Source organism: Peromyscus eremicus, chromosome 14 (genome assembly GCF_949786415.1).
Source record: "Peromyscus eremicus chromosome 14, PerEre_H2_v1, whole genome shotgun sequence".
Classification (NCBI taxonomy): Eukaryota; Metazoa; Chordata; class Mammalia; order Rodentia; family Cricetidae; genus Peromyscus; species Peromyscus eremicus.
The window spans coordinates 56,116,899-56,135,706 of NC_081430.1; the positions used below are offsets into that span (position 1 = coordinate 56,116,899).

The 18,808-nt window shown below is 55.4% G+C and overlaps 1 protein-coding gene across 1 annotated transcript in view; it reads right to left on the reverse strand.

Moving 5' to 3' along the window:
* Positions 1-13,210, reverse strand: part of Ccdc85c (coiled-coil domain containing 85C) — a 72,012-nt gene extending 58,802 nt beyond the window's left edge. Inside the window, exon 1 of the mRNA XM_059279307.1 lies at positions 12,411-13,210. Coding sequence (XP_059135290.1) covers positions 12,411-13,206 — 796 coding nt within the window. The 5' untranslated portion in view covers positions 13,207-13,210. The remainder of the gene's footprint in view (positions 1-12,410) is intronic.
* Positions 13,211-18,808: the final 5,598 nt, after the last annotated feature.

Consider the following 18,808-nt stretch of genomic DNA (forward strand, 5'->3'; position numbering starts at 1 on the left):
GGAGGGCAGGAGAAATCAAACACCCCGTGGGGCCTGGTGTGGGTGCAGTGGCAAACGATCCTGCGGCTGCTACTTCTGATCTGGGTCAGACCAGGCCCCCAACTGGCTAAGCACTTGGAAAGTGACAGCCTGAGGCCAGAAAGTCAGTCACAGTGAACTGTAGGTCCATAAAGCCCCAAACAACAGGAACGGGGATGTGGGGATACAAAAGATACTACTGGTTCGTCTGGACAGGGAATGTGGCTAATCTGGGAGCAGCCACCTAAGTGAGGCTCACAACCAAGAAAGGCTTGGACTTCTAGATCTTTCTCAAGTTCCTCAAGGGTCTCTGGGCACCAGAGACCTGATGCGACCACCTCAACCCACAGATTAGTAAAGTGAGATAAGGGGAACTGGGAAGAGACAAAGGTAGAAATAAACTCACCATGAGAAAGAAACTCACGGGGTAGCTAGGATGTACATGAAAACAGCCTAAAGCTAAAGCCCTCACACACACACACACACACACACACACACACACACACACCCCTACACACATACATACACACCTACACACACACTCTCAAACACACACACCTACATACATACATACACATACACACACACACACTCTCCCTCTCACACACACACACCCCTATACACACCCTCAAGAAAGAGGCACAATGTCACCAGGGTAGCCTCCAAAGACAGAAATGGTGAGGGGCACACAGTTTGTCAGTCAACGGCATACACGAGGATGCTGGGTCATCCAGGGTGCTCAGCCAGCTCACGACACCCGATGCTCCACTCTTCCTCCCACTTCCCACCCTGTGTCCTGTGGGGTTTCCTCACTGTGAGTTGCTTTCTGTTTTGTCCGGGCCTTGGGCTCACTAACCCAACAACTGGGGTTCTTCGTCTGTTCTGAGCCACGGGCTGTGAAGAAAGCTGGTTGGTTGTGTCCCTGGGACAAGGAATGAGTGGCACAGTCTTCTGTGGAGCTGGAGGTGGGGGATCCCTGAAGCCTGCCATTCCCCCAACAAAGGGTCTCGAGGTTGCCCAGCGACAAGCTACAGGGGCCACTGAGCATTCGGTCAGTGCACACAGACCTAGACAAGGATGACAAGGAGCAGCAGGGGAACCCCAAAAGTTAAGAAAGATTCCAGTATCCCTGACTGCCACAGGAGTGCCAGGAATCCAAAGACCATTGGCAACCAGTGGGAGGTCGGCCTTCCCTTCCCCTCTCCCAACCCCACCCTTGCTTCTTCCTGTTCACAAAAAACACGGGGTTTTGTTTTGTTTTGTTTTTTCATACAGGAATCATACATTGAGCTTGGCTCACTCTGCAGTTGGTCACAACGCACACAACCAGACCAGCACCCATGGGACAAGCTCCTAACCAGGTGGGAAGGGGTGAGGGGGTCTGCGGATCAAAGAGGCTGTCAGCTTTGGGGACCACCTCCCAGGGTGGGGATACTGGAGGAGAGATCAGGGCATTCCAACCACATTCCTGGAGTGGCTCCCCCAGACTGTCTCAGGAGAAATCCCCACACTTAGAGCCTGCAGCGCTGGTCATTCCCAGGAAACTCTGCAGAGGGGGCTAGCTGAGCAGGGCAACGCCCTCAAGGAGAAGAGAAGGAGAATCAAGAGACTGGGGGTGAGGGAGCAGAGAGTACCAGAGGCCTCCAGCGCCACGGGCACCAAGGATCCATGCCCCGGCTCCCATCAGGCCACCTCCACTTCAACAGTGCAGCTGTTTATACAAAGTAAGACCAAAGCTAAGAAGGAGCTTTCCTGTGACTCCCACAGGGCCAGGGACACCCCAGTGTCCTGCTCACCCCTACAGGCTGTAGGACCTCATGACTAGTCTCTCTCTAGTCTACATCACTGAGATCAGATCAATGTCACCCTGAAAAACACACGCACGCACGCACGCACGCACGCACACGCACACAGAGCAGGCTCAGCCCGGGGGGAGGGGGGTGCAGAGCCCCAGGTGTAGCATCTAATGGGCTCATCACCAGAGACAGCTAGAGAAATGGCCCACAGCTGGACCCTGGAAGCTCATTTAACCCCAAGAGGGGTATGCCCACTTGCCAGTCACAGTCTTGACCACCACGGGTAATCAATGGCAGTGAAAGCAGTGGCAGTGTGTCCAGGGCAGGTCTTCGGCCTCTCTTCTAAAAGGGAAAACGGGGAAGGCAGCATGCCACTGGCCTGTGTCCACCCCCTACCCCGTGACCCCTTCAGTTTACAAACCATTTTCTTTGTTTCCTGATCCTGCACCCTTCTTGGCCTCGTTTGAAAAATAAAAAGCTGGCAGCCGGGAATCAGTTGGCTGAGTTCTGGAGGGGACCCCAGGAGCCAGGGGATCCTCTCAGTGCTTGAGTTTCGTGCAGACATATGGCCCCCAGCCATGCCCTCCACACGGGCAAGCCTGGCACCCACTACCACAGGGCACCCGCCCTGACCCTGGCTCAGGACACAAAGGCTTCCCACAGGCACAGAATGGATGAGGGCCACATGTCACACATCCTGTGCCTGTCCGCCTCAAGGACCAACCTAAGCCTCTGTGAAAAGCGTGCAGAGGTAGGAGGAAAGGGACGTCATAGAAGGGCCTGGGGTGTACCTGAACAGTGAGCAGCAGGCTTAAGACCAGAACTCCAGGACCCAGGATGACAAGTCACTGAGATCGGTGGGGATGGGCTGCAGCCCCAGGTCTAAGCTCAGATGTCCCAACTTATGTGGGCAAATGGGAGTCCCCGAACCCAGGAGGAATGAGCTGCAGCAGCACTGTCCAGCAGAGCTGTCCAGGGCAGGCTCTTCTTCAGCGCCATGTAAACAGTTTCCAAAGGCACGGGTGCTCAGGCACGGGTGCTCCTGCACGGAGGCGCACTGCTGCACCCCGCCTCACTGTGATCAGCACTAGATTGAAGAGGCCACCTGGGGCAAGGGACAGACAGCTCAGGGCCACAACGGAGAGACCTTGAAGTGAAGCCAGGCGGACAGTATGGGGACACAGGTCGGAGGCAGGGGCCCAAATCCACAGGATACAGGTGGCCAGGATATGGTGGCTAGCAGTCCCAAAATGGACAACCAGAGGCAAAAACTCAGACTGGAGAGAGGAAAAAAAAAAAAAAAAAAAAAAAAAAAAGCCATTGCTGCCGGGAAGTCGGGGAAGGGGTAACTGGCACACCCTGCGTCCCAGAGGACAACTGTCAGAGGGGCATCAGATGCTACAAGAATGGAGGCTACTAACCTGAGCCACCTTTCCCAGGGTCCGCTACAAGGAGCAGCAGAAATTCCAGTCTATGATGAGGCGAGCTTCCCCCCACCCCAGAGAGGAGAGCGGGATAGTAGAAGGGCGGGTTTTGTTTTATTGCTTTGGACAAGGAAACACTAGCCTGTTTGCAGAGAAGGAGCTGGGGAGAGACCCAAAGGGAACAAAAGAAAGGAGACAATGGGGGGGGAGGGGTGTCCCCACAGGAGGAGCTGACCTAAAGTCAGAGGAAGGGGGGCTTGCTCCGCCAGCTCGGACAGAGGAGCCGAAAAAGTAAGACCCTCCTTACTTCCGAACGTGCACAAAGGTGGGGCGTGCACATTGCTGAAAATATGGGACACAAAAAGGGATAGGCATGCGGAGCTAGCTGCCCATGGTCCCGCCAGCTACGGGGAGAGGCATTAAGCAGCCAAGCGGCTGGGAAATGGAGCCTTGGCCCAGGCAGTGCGGCCGGAACCTGCCACAAAGGGCCACTCCCAGAGCGGGCTCATTAGGGAGGCCACCGGTGCCGCACATGGTGACAGGCGGGTGCATTCAGGGCCCGCGCACAATCAAGCCCTTGTGACGGGGAGGGGAGCGGGGTGCTCGCTGTTGCCTCTGATTCCTAGACAAGAGCGAGCCTCCTTCTTGCCTTACAACGTGGAAGCTGACGGGAAGACAGATTTGGGGAGACAAAGAGATGAATCCCCTGACAGTAGAGGTTCTATTTCTGGAAATGGGTCGACTCTTCTCAATAGCTGCCATCTCCGAGCTACCGGCCCTGCCTGCATCTGTCCCCTTGAATACAGCCGAAAAGCCATTACCGCTCCCTTCGGGGCAGGCTTGTCCTGAGCGTTAGAGGGGTGGAAGCATCTGTGCCCAGCTATAACTTGGAGGTGCTTTGGTGGGGGCGGGAGGTGCAGGCTGACCTATGTACAGCCTGAGAAGTGGTCCTGGCTTCCTGCGGCTGCTTTCAAGCCCTCAGTGGGGCCCATCAGAGCTGTGTCCTTGGGGACCCACACAGCACAGGTCAGTGAGGGGGCTACACAAACCAGCTTACCTCCACCTTGAATTGACACTGGCCTCTGACTCCCGCCCCAGGTGACACACACACACCCCCAAGACCTGGGATGCCCCACCATGGGCCAGCATCCTCCACTGACTGATCAACAGATAGAAGCCAGATCAGTGGCCCCCGTGTTTCCACAGGTTTCTCCAGAGCCTTCTCTAAGGACTCTGGCTCTCACTGCCCACAAGACCCAGAAGCTGCTGCAGCAACTACCAGAGCCCTGGTACCTGCTCTGAGAATGGACCCAAACAAGAGGTTCTGTTTGTCTGTTTGTTTGTCTGTCTGTTTGTTTGTTTTTCACCCAGGTGTGGTGGCACACGCCTTTAACCCCAGCAGACGCAAGCAGATTTCTGTACATTCAAGGTGGCCTGGACTACATGGTGAGTTCCAGGCCAGCCAGAGCTACATAATGAGACCCTGTCTCAAAAAAACAAAACAAAACAAAACAAACAAACAAAAAAAAAGAAGAAGCAGGTGAGGAACCCCAGACAAGCAAAGAGACGGAGAAGGTACACACGCTTGTACACACACCACCACCTTGGCGGGTTTCATTTTTTGGAAGAAGATAAAGACCATTTGGTGCCAAGAATAGTAAATACAGGGGAAAAAAGGGAGGTGACCTAAGTGGTTTGGCCTCCATCCAGTTTAGAATATGAGAGGGTGCTCCCTAGCCTTTCTACAGGGGGGGGGGGGGGGCGGGCTTTCCCTGGCTCCGGCACTGAGTGCACACCTGTTTGGTACTCCAGAAGACCAGATGGTACCCACTGGCTGCACTCTACTCAGGAGGGTTCTAGGCGGTGGGGAGGGAGCACAGGAGCAAAGGTGGGCAGCCTCAGCCGCAGCAAACAAACCTGCCCCGAAATGGAAGCTCAGTGTGGCCCTAAACTCCGCACCTTAAGCTCTAAGCAGAGTCCATCAGATAGCGGAGGTCAGAAATTCCATCAGGTTCTCAGAAGGAGTGGTGTGACCTAAACAGAGTCCTGGCCTCATCAGCACAGGTCACGTCATCATCTCAAAGCACTGGTGTGTGTGTAGTAGTCACAGGCAGCCCCAGGAGCCTCAGTGCTGTCCCAAACTGAGGACCCTAAGGGCCCAGCTGTTGTAAGGGGCAAGTAAAACATCCGTTCTTTGCAACAAGGAGGCACCAATTTGTAGCCAAAAGACAGTTTGAGAGCCAGCCCCTCACCCCCACCCCCACCCCCACCCCCAGTGCCAAGTCTGGGAGTCAAGAGGACCGGGACCCCAGGCTCCCAAATGGACAGACAGGAATGACAGACCGGAATGACAGACCCAAGGGTGGGTCCCCTTCCCTCCCAGCTTCCTCCCTAGAGCCAGAGGATTCCACACAGCTTGCTCAGGGTTTCCGGCTCTCGCTGGCCAGGCATTTCCTCCACTCCAAGACGCCAGCACTCTGAGTGCCATCTACTCTAGGACAGCACTGATTGACAGGGAGGGCCAAGGGGGGGAGGGGGGACCCCAGCAGCAAGGCACAGAAGGACTCCCAGACCTGCCCCCACAGTGCTAGGGAGAAGGGAATGAGCTGAGAAGACAGTAATGCCAGCCTGACAGGCCATCTGAGACCCAGAATGAAAGACCAGGAAGTAGAGTTGCCACTGCCGGCCTCCAGGGTGCGGCCAGTACCTTAGTGAAATGGGGATACACAGCATTTCCAGAGAATCTACTCAAGAATGGGCAGCACTCCAGGTCTTCCTGCCCTGCTTCCCAGAGAGCTGGAGACCAGTGGGGACTCTTTAAAAACCAGGCACCTACCCCTGGGTGACACAGCTCCCCATCTGTCCAGACCATACACCTATTGGGAGAGAGAATATAATAGGGACAAGTTTGGGGGACAGCTTAGAGGAAGCGGTGGGGCTATCCCTGACTTTAAGATCACAAGAATGAGCTAGAGAGATGGCTTAGTGGTTAAGAGCACTCATCGCTCTTGCAGAAGACTCTGGTTAGGTTCCTAGCACCCACATGGTGACTTACAACCACCTGTAACTTCAGTTCCAGGGGATCCTACACACTTTTTTGACTTACACCAGCACACTGCACACACGTGGTGTGCACTTATACACAAGCAGCCAAAACACACATAAAATAAAAATCTTTTTTAAGGGAAGGTCTCACTCTGTAGCTAGCCCTAGCTGGCCTGAACCCACAGAGATCTGCCTGCATCTGCCTCCAGACTGCTGAGATAAAAGTCTTACACCACCACATCTGTTGAAAATCTTTTTTAAAAATTAAAAAAAAAAAAAATCCCATCCCTTTAGGAGAGGATTTTGTTCCTGTTTCCAAGCCTTGTTGCTTCCACTGAGGTCCCCTTGTCCCCAAACCTCAGGAAAATGATAACTAGCTACCTGTATTCCTGAGACCCCCAGGGCAGTCCCTGCACAGGTCACAGACCTTGATCCCAACAAAAGTTTGGTCATGTGTCCTAACTATTCTGTAATGGGGACAGAGCTCCGGTTGGGATGTAGACAAAACGTCTCCCACAAGTGTCTGTGATGTCCCTGGAGCCCAGGACCACCCAACACTACAAGTCAGAGGTCCAAGGAGGCAGACAGGCGGCAGGGCTTGGAGCAGACTTTAGGTTCACCTAAAGCAAAGGTTCTTTCCTATGGCCACTGCTGGAGTCGTGGCCATCCTGCGGGCCCTAAGCTTCTTGTTCCTGCCCTTAGCCCAGCCTACAGGACATGCACCAGATGGACGCTCCTTAACTGCTACTCCCAAGCCAGATGACATGAATCACTGTGGAGGCACTGAGAACTTCAGAGTATAGATGCTCATTAAACTTGTGCTAATGTTTCCCTTCCTGCTTAAAGGGCCAACTGTGAGGTCAGCTCCCACTCCCGGTTGCCTCCCACCCCTGACACAACCCAAGACTTGGGCATCTTCAAGTGCCACCCAAAGGAAAGCTCTTCACTAGTGCCCAGGCAGGCCATCACATACCTCCCCTGACGGAGGGCTCCTGGCTCTAGAGGCCGCAGGATTCATCCGGACCATTGTCCTTTGCAGGCACTGAACTCGGAGTCATTGGAATTTCAGAGCGGTACATAGCACCAACCTCAGCCCCTCTGAGGTTATTTTCCCATGATGCTCCAGGTCCCACCTTCAGAACTTAGCCATTCTGCTCCTTCTTAACTACGAAGCCATTTTTCTTCTGTTCAACTGAACAAGAGCTCCCTGCCTCTGAGACAGGACTGGGCACAAAGGCTCCACTCACAAGCATGGTTTAGAGGGTTCCCTACCCATACCCCGCATGAGAAAGGGATCCAAATGAGAACAGAAGCCACAGACTCCTCCTTTAAAGGCCCAGTTATAGGAGCAGGATATTACAAATGAAGACACTGAGACCGGGAAGGTCAGTAAGTTACCAAGGTCTCCGACCAGATAGGACAGAGCTTATTCAGGCTCTCTTGACCCTGGAGCTCAGAGCCCTAGGCAGCAGGCTGCACAGCTAGGCCTTAGGCTTGGCACTGGGTGTTCCATCTCAGAAAAGGTACATTCAGGCTGTCATACAGAGACACCCTCCCTCCTCCCAAAGGTCCGTCATGTTTCCCATTTTGCAGATGAGTGGTTCAGGAACTTGCCTGAGTTTCGAGGAACCGTATAAATGACTGCAGCCACAGGCGTGGTGGTGTGCGCAGAAAACAGGTATGTGAGCCTGGGCAGAGGCACACGCCTTTAATCCCAGCTCTTGGGAGGCAGAGGCAAGTGAATCTCTTGAGTTTGAGGCCAGCCTGGTCTACAGAGTGAGTTCCAGGACAGCCAGAGCTAGAGAAACTCTGTCTTAGGAAAATGAAAGAAAGGAGGAAGGGAGGGAGGGAGGGAGGGAGGGAGGGAGGGAGGGAGGGAGGAAGGAAAGGAGGGAGGGAGGGAGGGAGGGAAGGAAGGAAAACAGGTATGTGTAGGAGCTGGTTTCCTCATAAAATATTCTGGTCATGGACCAATATTCCACTAAGTTTGTGTCCCAGGAGCTCAGAGACCTAACATGGGACATAGTTGTGGCAGGATGACCACCACTGTGATGGGAAAGCAGACTGATGTAGAAAAGTGAGAATGTAAGAGGAAGGTATGTGAAGGGACACATGTCCCTGCCGAGGAGGCTTCTCTCCCAAAGAGAGAGCAGAAAGCTCCCTGGGAAGAACTGACTCTTTCCCTTCAAGTGCCCTCCCCCACGGAGCTCACACATGAGCTGGGCCAGCGAACACAGAAGACCTGAGACTCACTCCAGACCCCAGCCGCCATGAGGGAACCAAAGCAATGTCCAACCCCTGTTCAAGTTTGCCTCAGTTTGCCAAAGAAGCCTCCTGGAAGCACATGGTAGCCCTCAACAAGTACCAAGTTCTTTGTGGGTCACCTGCCCGTGAATGCCTGGCGCCCTGAGGACCTAGCACCCAAGTCCGTGGACAATCTCACAAACCCCTCCACCAGAGTCAGGCTGGGAGAAAAGGGAAGGCTTGCCTAACCCGCCCATTATCTCCTCTGACCTTTGCTCCAGGCTGGCAGGCTTGGGAAAGGCAGCCTTATTAGTAGAGCCCTGAGGCCTCCTGAAAAAAAAAAAAAAAGACCTATTCACTACCAGCTTGCTCTGTCTTTTTTTAAAGGCCCAGACCACCCCCTACTCCACCCTCCCAAAACCAACAAAAACACAAACGGGAGATCAAACCCTGCACATTTTGAGTGGCTCAAAATTTTAATCCAAACCCAAAAAGATAAATGGCACTTACTTACAGGCTTGCTGGAGGTTCTGAGTTAGCCACAGGGGAGCAGGGCATGGGGTGGGGGCAGGGAGAGGAGAGAAGGGCACACCCAAGGGCAAGGGATGGGCGGTGGGGCTAGAAAGGGGCACATCCAAGGGCAAGGGATGGGGGGGGCTAGAAAGATGGGAGGGGGCAGGAGGAAAAAGAAAAACAGACTGAAAAGGCTCTCTTTTCTGCCGTGTGTGTGTGTGTGTGTGTGTGTGTGTGTGTGTGTGTGTGTGTGTTGCTGTCAATGGAGTCCCATACTGTGTTGAGTGAATGCTCTACCTCTGACCTACACCCCCAGAGGAAAAATGTTTTTGTCTGAAAATCACCTCACATGGGGAAAGAAAAGGGGGCTGAATTTCTGATGTCTAAATTGTCTCAGCCTACAGGGCTGCATTAGAATGCCAGCAAGGGCACCCTATACCTGACTTTAGCCAGCAAGGACCCAGTGCCTCTCAAAAGCATCCCAGCACAGGCCCAGTGCCTGTCCGAGAGACCTATTTGCATAATGCATTCAGAGGCTGGCCAAGCCCACCTCAGCCAGGACTGCCTCCAATACCAGGCCACCTCCACCACTGCTACTTGAGGCCTTCCAGGACACCCTACAGGCTGTGGGCACAGTAGCACTGGTCCTCAGAGAGGACCTGCAAGGCCCCAGTTCCCTGGCTCAGCAGCAGCAGGTGCAGTCACACACCACACACCACACACCACACACCACACACAAAGCTCAGATGCGGATAAGCCCACAAGCAGCCTCAAAGGCAAGCAGAGTTCCAAAGAGAAGCCAAACTGTGCTGGCAAGCCTCCCACCCACAGGCGACTCCTCCAACCACTGCTGGGACCACTGTGGGCAGGTGCCAACCTCACTGACCTTGCTGGAGTAAAGGGCTCTGTGGGCGGCCTTCCACCTTCCAGAAGGACAAAGAGGCAAAATCAACCAAGTTGCCCGAGATACATGTGGGAGTCACAATGTCCAGACCGTGTGCATAATTGGGTTATCAATGAGCCACTCTGTGGTCACTGATAAGGAAGTAACGCTTCCCCGAATGGGAGAGTTAAGAGGCGCAGCCAGGCCAGGAATCAAGAACAGGAGGCATCCTGGTTACTAACTAACAGGAAAGCAAAAATGACAGCCACAAGGGCCTCAAGTCTTTCTTGGCACAAACACTGATGGCCCTGGTAGAGATCCCAGTGAGACAAGGCTGGGGTCCTCTCTGTGCCTCCTCTTGCACAGCTGTAAAACAGGGCTAATGCAAGCTGCCCAGGGCTCCTGGGACCGCACATCAAGACCAGGCACTAAGCCCAGTGTGACTCTGCTTTGGCCACCACCTGAACTCTCTTTATCTCAGCTCAGGCCTGCTCTTCAAAGCCAATGTGAGGCTTCGGGTCCCAGTGCAGAGAAGCCCGGTTTTCCCCGTTTCCTGGAATTCTGTACACACTAGAAGGGAGGATATCTCACGGCCACCCACTGACTTCAAGAGACAAAACTAAAAAGAACAATCCGGTGTGTAACTGAAATTTGTAACAACAACGCTGAGTTTTCATTTCTGTGCCAAAGCAAAGCGTGGCTACTACAAAAATCTGCAGTAGTTTTGTTGCAAAGAGACTTGGGGGTGGGGTTGGGGGAATGGGGTCTGTAGGAAGCAGGACACTTCAACCCCTACCCATGCCCAGCGGGGTGGAAAACCTCCAGCCTGGCCAGGTCCTTCGCTTGCTGCATTATTCACTACTGCAACCGGAACTCTGGGCCAGAGCCACATCTCTCCTTGCACAAAACATGACCCTCTGCAAAGAGGTGGAGACACTCAAGCAAGGCAGTATCCTGCGGAGAATCACTCTGGCCAAGTGCTACTGACAGGCATAGCCGGAAACCAGCAACACTGGATTTTTCCCTAACTGCAAAGATTCCCTTTATGATGCACTTGGGGAAATCAAGACCCAGAACACTGACCCTCCCAGAGCCCCCAGAAATGGGAAGCCAAAGAGATGCAAGCACTGTAAAGAGGGGTGCGCATCCCCAACAAATTATGCTGGAACTCTGCAGATGGAGCTTGACTAAGTAGCTGTAGGGGGAGGACCTGTGGATGCAGTGTTACAAAAAGAAACCTGAGTTGCAACGGTAGATTGCTAATCAGTAACAAAGTATCCCTCTAGCCTCAATCCTTTCCTGAAGTCACAAACTCTGGACAGGAAATAAGGAAGAAGCCTCCTCCCCCAGTCCTGCACCAGGACTGCAGCTCCTACCTGTCCCCACCCCAATATGCCTGCAGAGGGCTTGGCCAGGAAATGAAAGAAAAAGCTTGGTCCTCAGCTCTAGCTGTCATTTTGGGGAAGAGTTCTAAGCCTTGATAGTGTCTGGATAGAGAAAAGAAAACAGAAAGGGCCGGTTATTCTCTGCCACCAGGCAAACAGTTCAGGCAGAAGCAGGTGCCACCAACACTGGGAACCAGGCTTGTGAACACTGTGGGGAAGCAGGGAAGTACGGCAGTCAGGAGAGGTGGGAAGCTTCGGGGCAGAGAGCCATCGAAGGGACTATGGCAGGGACACCTTCGGCACAGGCAGAGCTGACCTCCCACCCACACTCTAGCCACAGATGACCCCGGCACTTCCTGTAAGACGATCAAGCTTCCAAATCTCTTCAGGGGCATTATCTCTCTCCACCTCACACCCACCCTGCTGAGGTAGGGATCAGCCTCTCTGACTCCTAAGCAAGGAGGAAAGGAAACTGAGGCACACTGAGAAGTCAGAATCCATTCCAACCATATCCTCTGGGGAATACTGTAGAGACCAAGTCGAGAACGGTGTCCCAACCAGTAGCGCAAGATTTAGGGGAAGCCAGGAAGCCTCTCATCTTAGCCCAGGGCTCTCTGGTCCAGCTGCCTCAAGGTCTCAACACCAGTGCCAGTGGGCCAGCCCAGCCCAGGAGGAGACAGGGCTGCAAGGAAGCAGGGGAGGAAACTGGACTGGAAGGAAGCACAGAACTACAGTGCAGTAGTGGGCGCAGACTGCATTTGGGGAACATCTATGGCTCCAATAAGAGGGGGAAATTCACTCAGGGCCCTTTCGTAGTCTTCCAAGAAAAACTTCCCTCTGCCCACAAGTGTTTTCAGGGTGGGATAGGAGACACCCCCTAGACAACACCGGAATGCCAGACACTAACACAAAAAAACTGTGGATGAGAAACTTTTCTACCGTATCAGCTGGACAGGGACACCACCACGCCGGATGCTCCATTTGCTATGCTAGCCGCAGAGGGGTCTGGAGGTGCGACCCCCATCACCCCGAACCCGTAAGGTGTTCAGGAACTACCATTTCACAACACCCCCTAGGCTTCCGATTCGGGCGCGGTGCTTACCGTGCAGGCCGTTAGGGATGCTTCGGTGGTGCGGCGGCGCCGACAGGTCATCCAGGGACCGGCGCGTGACTCCGGCCTTGCTGTCCGGACCCTTGTGCGGCCCGGGGGGCAGCAGCGCGGGTGGGACGTGGTGGTGGTGGTCCGGGCTGCCGCCGCTGCCCGCACTGGACGTACTGCTGCCGTCGCCAACATCGCGGGCCCCAGAGCCCGCCGTGCTGCCCGCCAGCGGCCCGCTCAGGCTAGCCTGGCTGTCTATGGAGCTGCGGGAGCCCGCGCCGCCGCCGCTGCCGCCAGCGCCCCCCGCCGCCGCCAGCGCCGCGCGCTCCTCGTCCAGCAACAGCACCAGCTCCTTCAGCTCCAGGTTCTCGCGAAGCAGGGCCTCCTGGCGCGCCTCGAGCTCCCGCAGCTTCTGCTGCGAGCGGGCCACCTCGTGCCACACAGCGCCGGCCGCGTGGCGCCCAAAGCGCTGCCACTCGCGCGCCAGCTTGCGCCCCTTCTGCCGGTCGTCGTCCAGGAAACAGCAGAGCTCGCGCAGCTCCTGATTGTCGTCCTGCAGCCGCTGGTTCACGTCCTTGAGGCCGCGGATCTCCAGCAGATGCTGCTGCAGCCGCCGGTTCACGTCGCGCATCAGGCCGCCGTGCTCCAGCATGAGGCCCACCTTCTCACCCTCGGCGCGCCGCAGCCGCCGCGCCAGCTCCTCCTTGCTCCAGCGCAGCAGTTCTTCGTCCGGCACCTGGCTCAGCTCCTCCGACGCCGCCGCTGCAGCCGCCGCCGCCACCGCCGGGGGCTTCGCCATGGCGGGGCCGTCACCGCGGCATCGCCCTCGCCCGCGCGGGGCCGGCGCTCCCCGCGCCGGGGCTTCTCTGGGCCCGGCCACGCGCGCGCGGGGGGCGGCCGGGGACGCGTGCGGCCCGCCCCGCACCGCCTCGCGCTCCCTCCCGCGGCCCCCTCTCGGATCACCTAGGACCCCGCGCGCGCCTCAGGGCTCGGGAACGGGACGGTAGCTGCGTCGGTGGCCGCGGTGCCCGGGCTCTCCGGGCTCGGGCGCAGCAGGCGGAGGCCCGCCCCCGGCCCAGCTCCCGGAGCCCCAGCCGCCCCGCCCACCCCGGGCGGAGAGGGGGCGGGGCGCCGCAGTTGGGCCCCGCCTCCGAGAGGGAGGCAAGCGAAGGCACGGCCGGCCCCCGAGGTTCCCCTACGCGGTGCGCCGGCCCGCCGGGCGCCCTGCCAGAGGCGCGTTCGAGCCGTGGTCCCGCCTCCCCGCCGTTCTGATTGGGCCTGTCTGGGGGTGTGCGGGAGGGGCGGGGCGCGGCGGGGGATGCCGCAAAGATGGTTTCGTCCAACCGTGGGGCCAGGCACCCTCCCCCCCCCCCCCCCCCCCCCGGTTCAAGTTTCTGCGCCCGGAGGACGCGGCCTGGGCCAATCCCAGGACTACAAGGCGGTTTTAAAATGCAGGTAGGGCTGGGGGGTGGCGGGGACCGGTGGGAAAGGTAGGGTAGGGCTTCCCTTAAAGGCGACGCGCGAAAATGCGCGTCCCCCTATCGGGCCCGCGTCGCTGACCCTCCCTTTCTCATTCTTAATAAACAAATGCCCACCGGGTGGGCGCAGCTCCCTTCCTCCCTCCTGGGAGCACCAGAGTTCGGTACAGTCCGAGAGAGGAGGAACAATAGGACCCTGACGTGGGGGGTCGGGCAGAGCTGCTCTTTGTCCCTTTCCGGGCCACCGATCTCCTCCGCCCCAGTTCCTGGGTTGCCTGCCTACACTCGCAGCGGAGCTGTCTTTCCACTCCTAGCTCAGGACTGTAGAGCCTTGCCAGCCTTATCTCAGGGACAGACAGATCTCACCCCTCTTCCCCTGGCCTGATGGGGCGAGGGGCCCTGGGACCTGCCCATTTCCTGGAGCGGCTCTCGGAGCCCTGCCCCTTCGCACACGCAACCGCTAAATCCCTGGGATTGGAGGAATATCTTTGGTTCGCTAGGTGGAAACCCCTGGGAAACGCGAGGGGAGGTCTTCCACCCCGACCATAAAGCTGGGGTCCAGAGGCGCACAGCAACGGGAGAACCTTCCCCCGCCCCGCATCATTGCGGGGCATTCGGATCTTCCTACAGTCTGTAAGTCCAGTCCCAAAAACGCATTTACGGCGCTTCTGCAGTCGGCAGGCCGAGGGAAGGGTGCGTTTTCCCTGGATCTGCAAGGAGATAACCCACCCCAGGCGCACGCACACCGGGGTAAGCTACTCAGGGCCTGGAGCGCGTGCCCGCGCAGTAGCTGACGTCCCCTTTTACAGTTACTCAGCCGTTTACTGAACCACTGCGTGCGCCCTCTCACACCTTCCTCAGCGTGGGGCAATTCTACCCAGACAAGACTACAGAGGTGGTGCCACGGCCCTCTGAGGGTACTTGGCATTCTTGGGAGGAGGGAGAGTATAACGTGAGACGACACCGTGAGGCTGTCTGCAGCACTATGCAGGGAAATCAGTTGCCTTAGATCCTGTTTTCTGGGAGGGACTAGGACGTAGGAGCTTGGATCCGAGCCTGAGCAACAAGGACAAAGGTAACCGGGGGAGGCTGTCCGGGTGGAGGAAACAGCTAGTAGAGTGGCCTTAGGGGTTAGCCTGTTAGTGGCCCGTTCAAAGGAGAGGAGGGGCCCGTGAGACGGCTCAGCAGGCGAAAGAGCCTGGTGCCCAGCCTGACAACCTGAATTGATTCCCAGGAACCACGTGATGAAAGGAGAGACCTTACTCCCTCAAGTTGTCCTCTGACGCCCATACGTGGGCCATAGCATGCATAAACCCTCACACACAAATAAATGTGACAGGCATATAGGCGCAAGCCCTTGATCCCAGCACTCGGGAGGCGGAGGCAGAGACAGGCGGATCTCTGTGAGTTCCGGGACAGCCAGGGTTGTTACACAGAGAAACCCTGTCTCAGAACTCGAAAAACCAAAAGCAAACAAACAAACGAATAAATAAATAACAAATAAATAAATAAATAAATGTAATAGAGAGAGAGAGAGCCGTGGGTGGTGCCAGTCACTAATCCTAGACAGAGGCAGGGGGAAGCTCTGAATTCCAGGCCATCCTGGGCTACAGAGTGTGATTCTGTCTCCAAAAAAAAAAAAAAAAAAAAAAGATGAACTTTGAGGTCTGAGGTCAAAGGGCAAGCCCAGGTGTGACCTGAAGCAGGAAAGCTGTCTTGGATCACTTCTGGCTCTTGTGTCAAGGGTTGGGAACCACACTGGTTGGGCTAGATTGGGTCCTCTGAGCCCGCCTCCCTTCCTCCTTGTAGATGAGCTGGAGAAAGGGGTGGGGAGGAGATGAGCCCCAGGGGTGCTGAGGCCAGCCACACACTCAGTATGGGTGAGTCAGCTGAGTAGGGTCTGATGTGTTCCTTCAGGTCCAGCCCAGCACAGTTCGGGTTTAAAAAAGGACTTTAAACAGCTTGTGCCTCGGGAAGCTGAAGATCTGTTTTCACCCCAGGAAGCAAGGTTTAGCAAGCCCCTGGAGGCTCCCCACAGAGCAAAGACTATGTTGGGGAGTTGCTTCAGCGAGAGACTTGGGAGGTGGGGAGGGGACGAGTGAGCAGAGCACACACCAAGAGGGACACTTCTGCTCACCAGGGAAACTGCTGAGACAATTCAGTTTGTCCTGGGCTTAGTGGAAGCCATTATGTCTCCTTGTGGTGTCCCTGTGGTCTGCAGTCTCTGTCTTCTGATTCTCCAGGGTGACAGCTTCGGTGTAAGAAAATGAAACCTTTATCCAAGCAGTGGTTCAAACCATCTCTCCACACGGCTGGCCGGGAAGCTTTTCTCCAGGACCATAACAACCTCCTGGGAGAGCTCGGAAGGTGCTAGCATTGGTACAGCTGGGTGGTTTAAAAGGGGCTCGCTGCCCCCCACCCTACCTCCCTTGCTTCACATGCTTGGTGAGAAGAGGATCCCAGGACCGAACTAGCCTCCCAGTGCAAAAGCTCTCCAGGACCAATGTGCTGTGTCCCCCTGGAACACTCAGAGTCCAGTATAGCCACATAGTAAGTCTGAGGCCACCCGGGGCCCCCCAATGAGATCTTGTCTGAAAAAAGCAGTCCCACACGCACTGCTAGTTCAAGGTATTCGTACTCCTCTCCGTGCCTGCAAGCCTAAGCTCAGACATGCTTTGGCAGCCCTGGCTGTTTGCTAAGCGAATGATTGACCCTTCCATGCACGACCCATTGAGTTTGAGGCCCTTGTTTTAAAGGGAGGAAAACCGAGTCCCAGAAAGGAAGTACAAGGTCATTTTCATTGCTTGGTTTACCAACCACATATATACGCTCCAGTACCACCAATGAGTGAAGCGAAAACACCACTCTTACAGCCTCTTGGGGCCTGAGAAAAGTTTTCCTGGGGAAGCTGAATCCTGAAAGCTGAGGGGTGATTGGCAGAGGTGGATGGATGGGCAGAGGCTGGGGCGAACCATGGAAGAGCAGTTTCAAGGAGGCATGTGCCTGGGCATGGAGAGGTGGAAGTGAGTGGAGCTGAGTGGAGACCATCCATGTTAGCACCATCCTTTGCCGGGGACTCCGAGAGGTGACAAGTAACAGCAGCAATAACACCCAGCATGAACGACAAGTTCCCCATAGCTGAGTAGATAGATTACCCTCCCTTCACTAGCCTTCCACACTGTAGGTACTCTAGCACTAACTAACCAAGGCCAGGAGTAACTTGGACAGTTACCAATGGGAAAGAGGTGTAGGAGGGAGTGGCTGGAATCTCCGGTAGGAGGAGGGGTTATCTAGTTACCCCACCCCTCCTCTGAGGGAATGTCAACTGGCCCAGCCTTGAGGCTCACAGCTGCCCAGAAGAACAGCAGTGGCTGTCAGACTCAGAGGGTAGTGTCCAGCAGCAGCGTTTGCTTGGGTGTTAAGTTCCAGGCTCCAAGTGCAGCCTTTTGAGTCCTGCTATGTGTATGTCTGTGACAACTGGCAGCTGCTCCTAGCACCCAACCCTGCAGCTTCCAGATGCTCTGCATGCCGGGCCTCAGGTGCTACCTCAGGCCCCAAATCTACAACCAGCAGTCCGACAGACACACACACACACACACACACACACACACACACACACACACACGAGAGATCTGAGACCCAGCTCCTCTGAATATTTCATGCCGTGAGGATGGAATGAAAGTGGCAAAGACCTTAATTGTTAATGTGGCTTCTGCTGGCTCCAGGCCCAGCCCTCCCAGCCCCTCCTATTTGAAATAGCAACAGTGGATCGCGATAACTTCTGCAGCACCTCAGGTCTTAGGCCCTGCCCTGTGTGAGGCTGGGTTGGAAAGAAGTTGATCCCTGACCCCCAGCTGGCCAGAGAAGTCCATAACGTCCAGTGTTTGCTTATCATTTGTTCCCCAGTTCTCAACATAGAACCTTCGAACTAGGTTGGAAAAAAAAAAAAAAAATTAAGGAAAGCAGAATGGCCTGGCCTTAGAGTCTGTATTTCTGGCCTCACACCACAGAGTGGCCCTAGGCAGTCACAGACACACCTTGTCCTCTGTGCTTCTAGATCTGTACCTAAGCTTTGGACCATAAGAAGGGAAACTCCGCCGGGCGGTGGTGGTGCACGCCTTTAATCCCAGCACTTGGGAGGCAGAGCCAGGCGGATCTCTGTGAGTTCAAGGAAAAGGCGCAAAGCTATACAGAGAAACCCTGTCTCAAAAAACAACAAAAAAAAAATTTTTTAAAAAAAAAAAAGGGAAACTCCAACCCTAGACCATACTGTGAGACAGGCGGGTGTTGCTTGCTTAGAAAGGGGGGTGGGGTGGAAGGAGGGCATACTGATGAACGTTCCAGAGCCTGGACTAGAAGGTGTGTTCATAAAACTCTGAAAACCTCAGTGAGCTGGGTCCTCAGTCATAAGCAGGGTCCCTCCGACAGAGACCCAACACCAGGACCATGGTGCAGTGAAACATTCCATCTTGGCATCCCAGGTTCCTAGAACCTGTGTCAGCAAATCAAGGTCCCACAGCAGCAAGGTGACAGATCAGCCCCAGAGGTCTCAGCCCTGAAAAACTCATGAAATGCGGCCCCAAAACCCTGCCCCAGACCAATGCCACTTGAATATCTGGGAATAACTCCAATATGGAGGACTGGGGTGCTCTAGCCAGGCATGTTCCCTGGCGTCAGACCAAGCTGGAAGGGGACACACCCATGTTTGGTGGGGGGAAGGGCAAGCCCTCCCTAAGTGTCTTTCTTTAGAGCAGTTCTCAACCTGTAGGTCTCGACACCTTTGGGTGTCAAAGGACCCTTTCACAGGAGTTGCCTAAGACCATCAGAAAATACAGAGATTTACATTACAGTTCATAACAGTAGCAAGATTACAGTTATGAAGTAGCAACAAAATAATTTTCTGGTTGGGGGGTCACCACCACA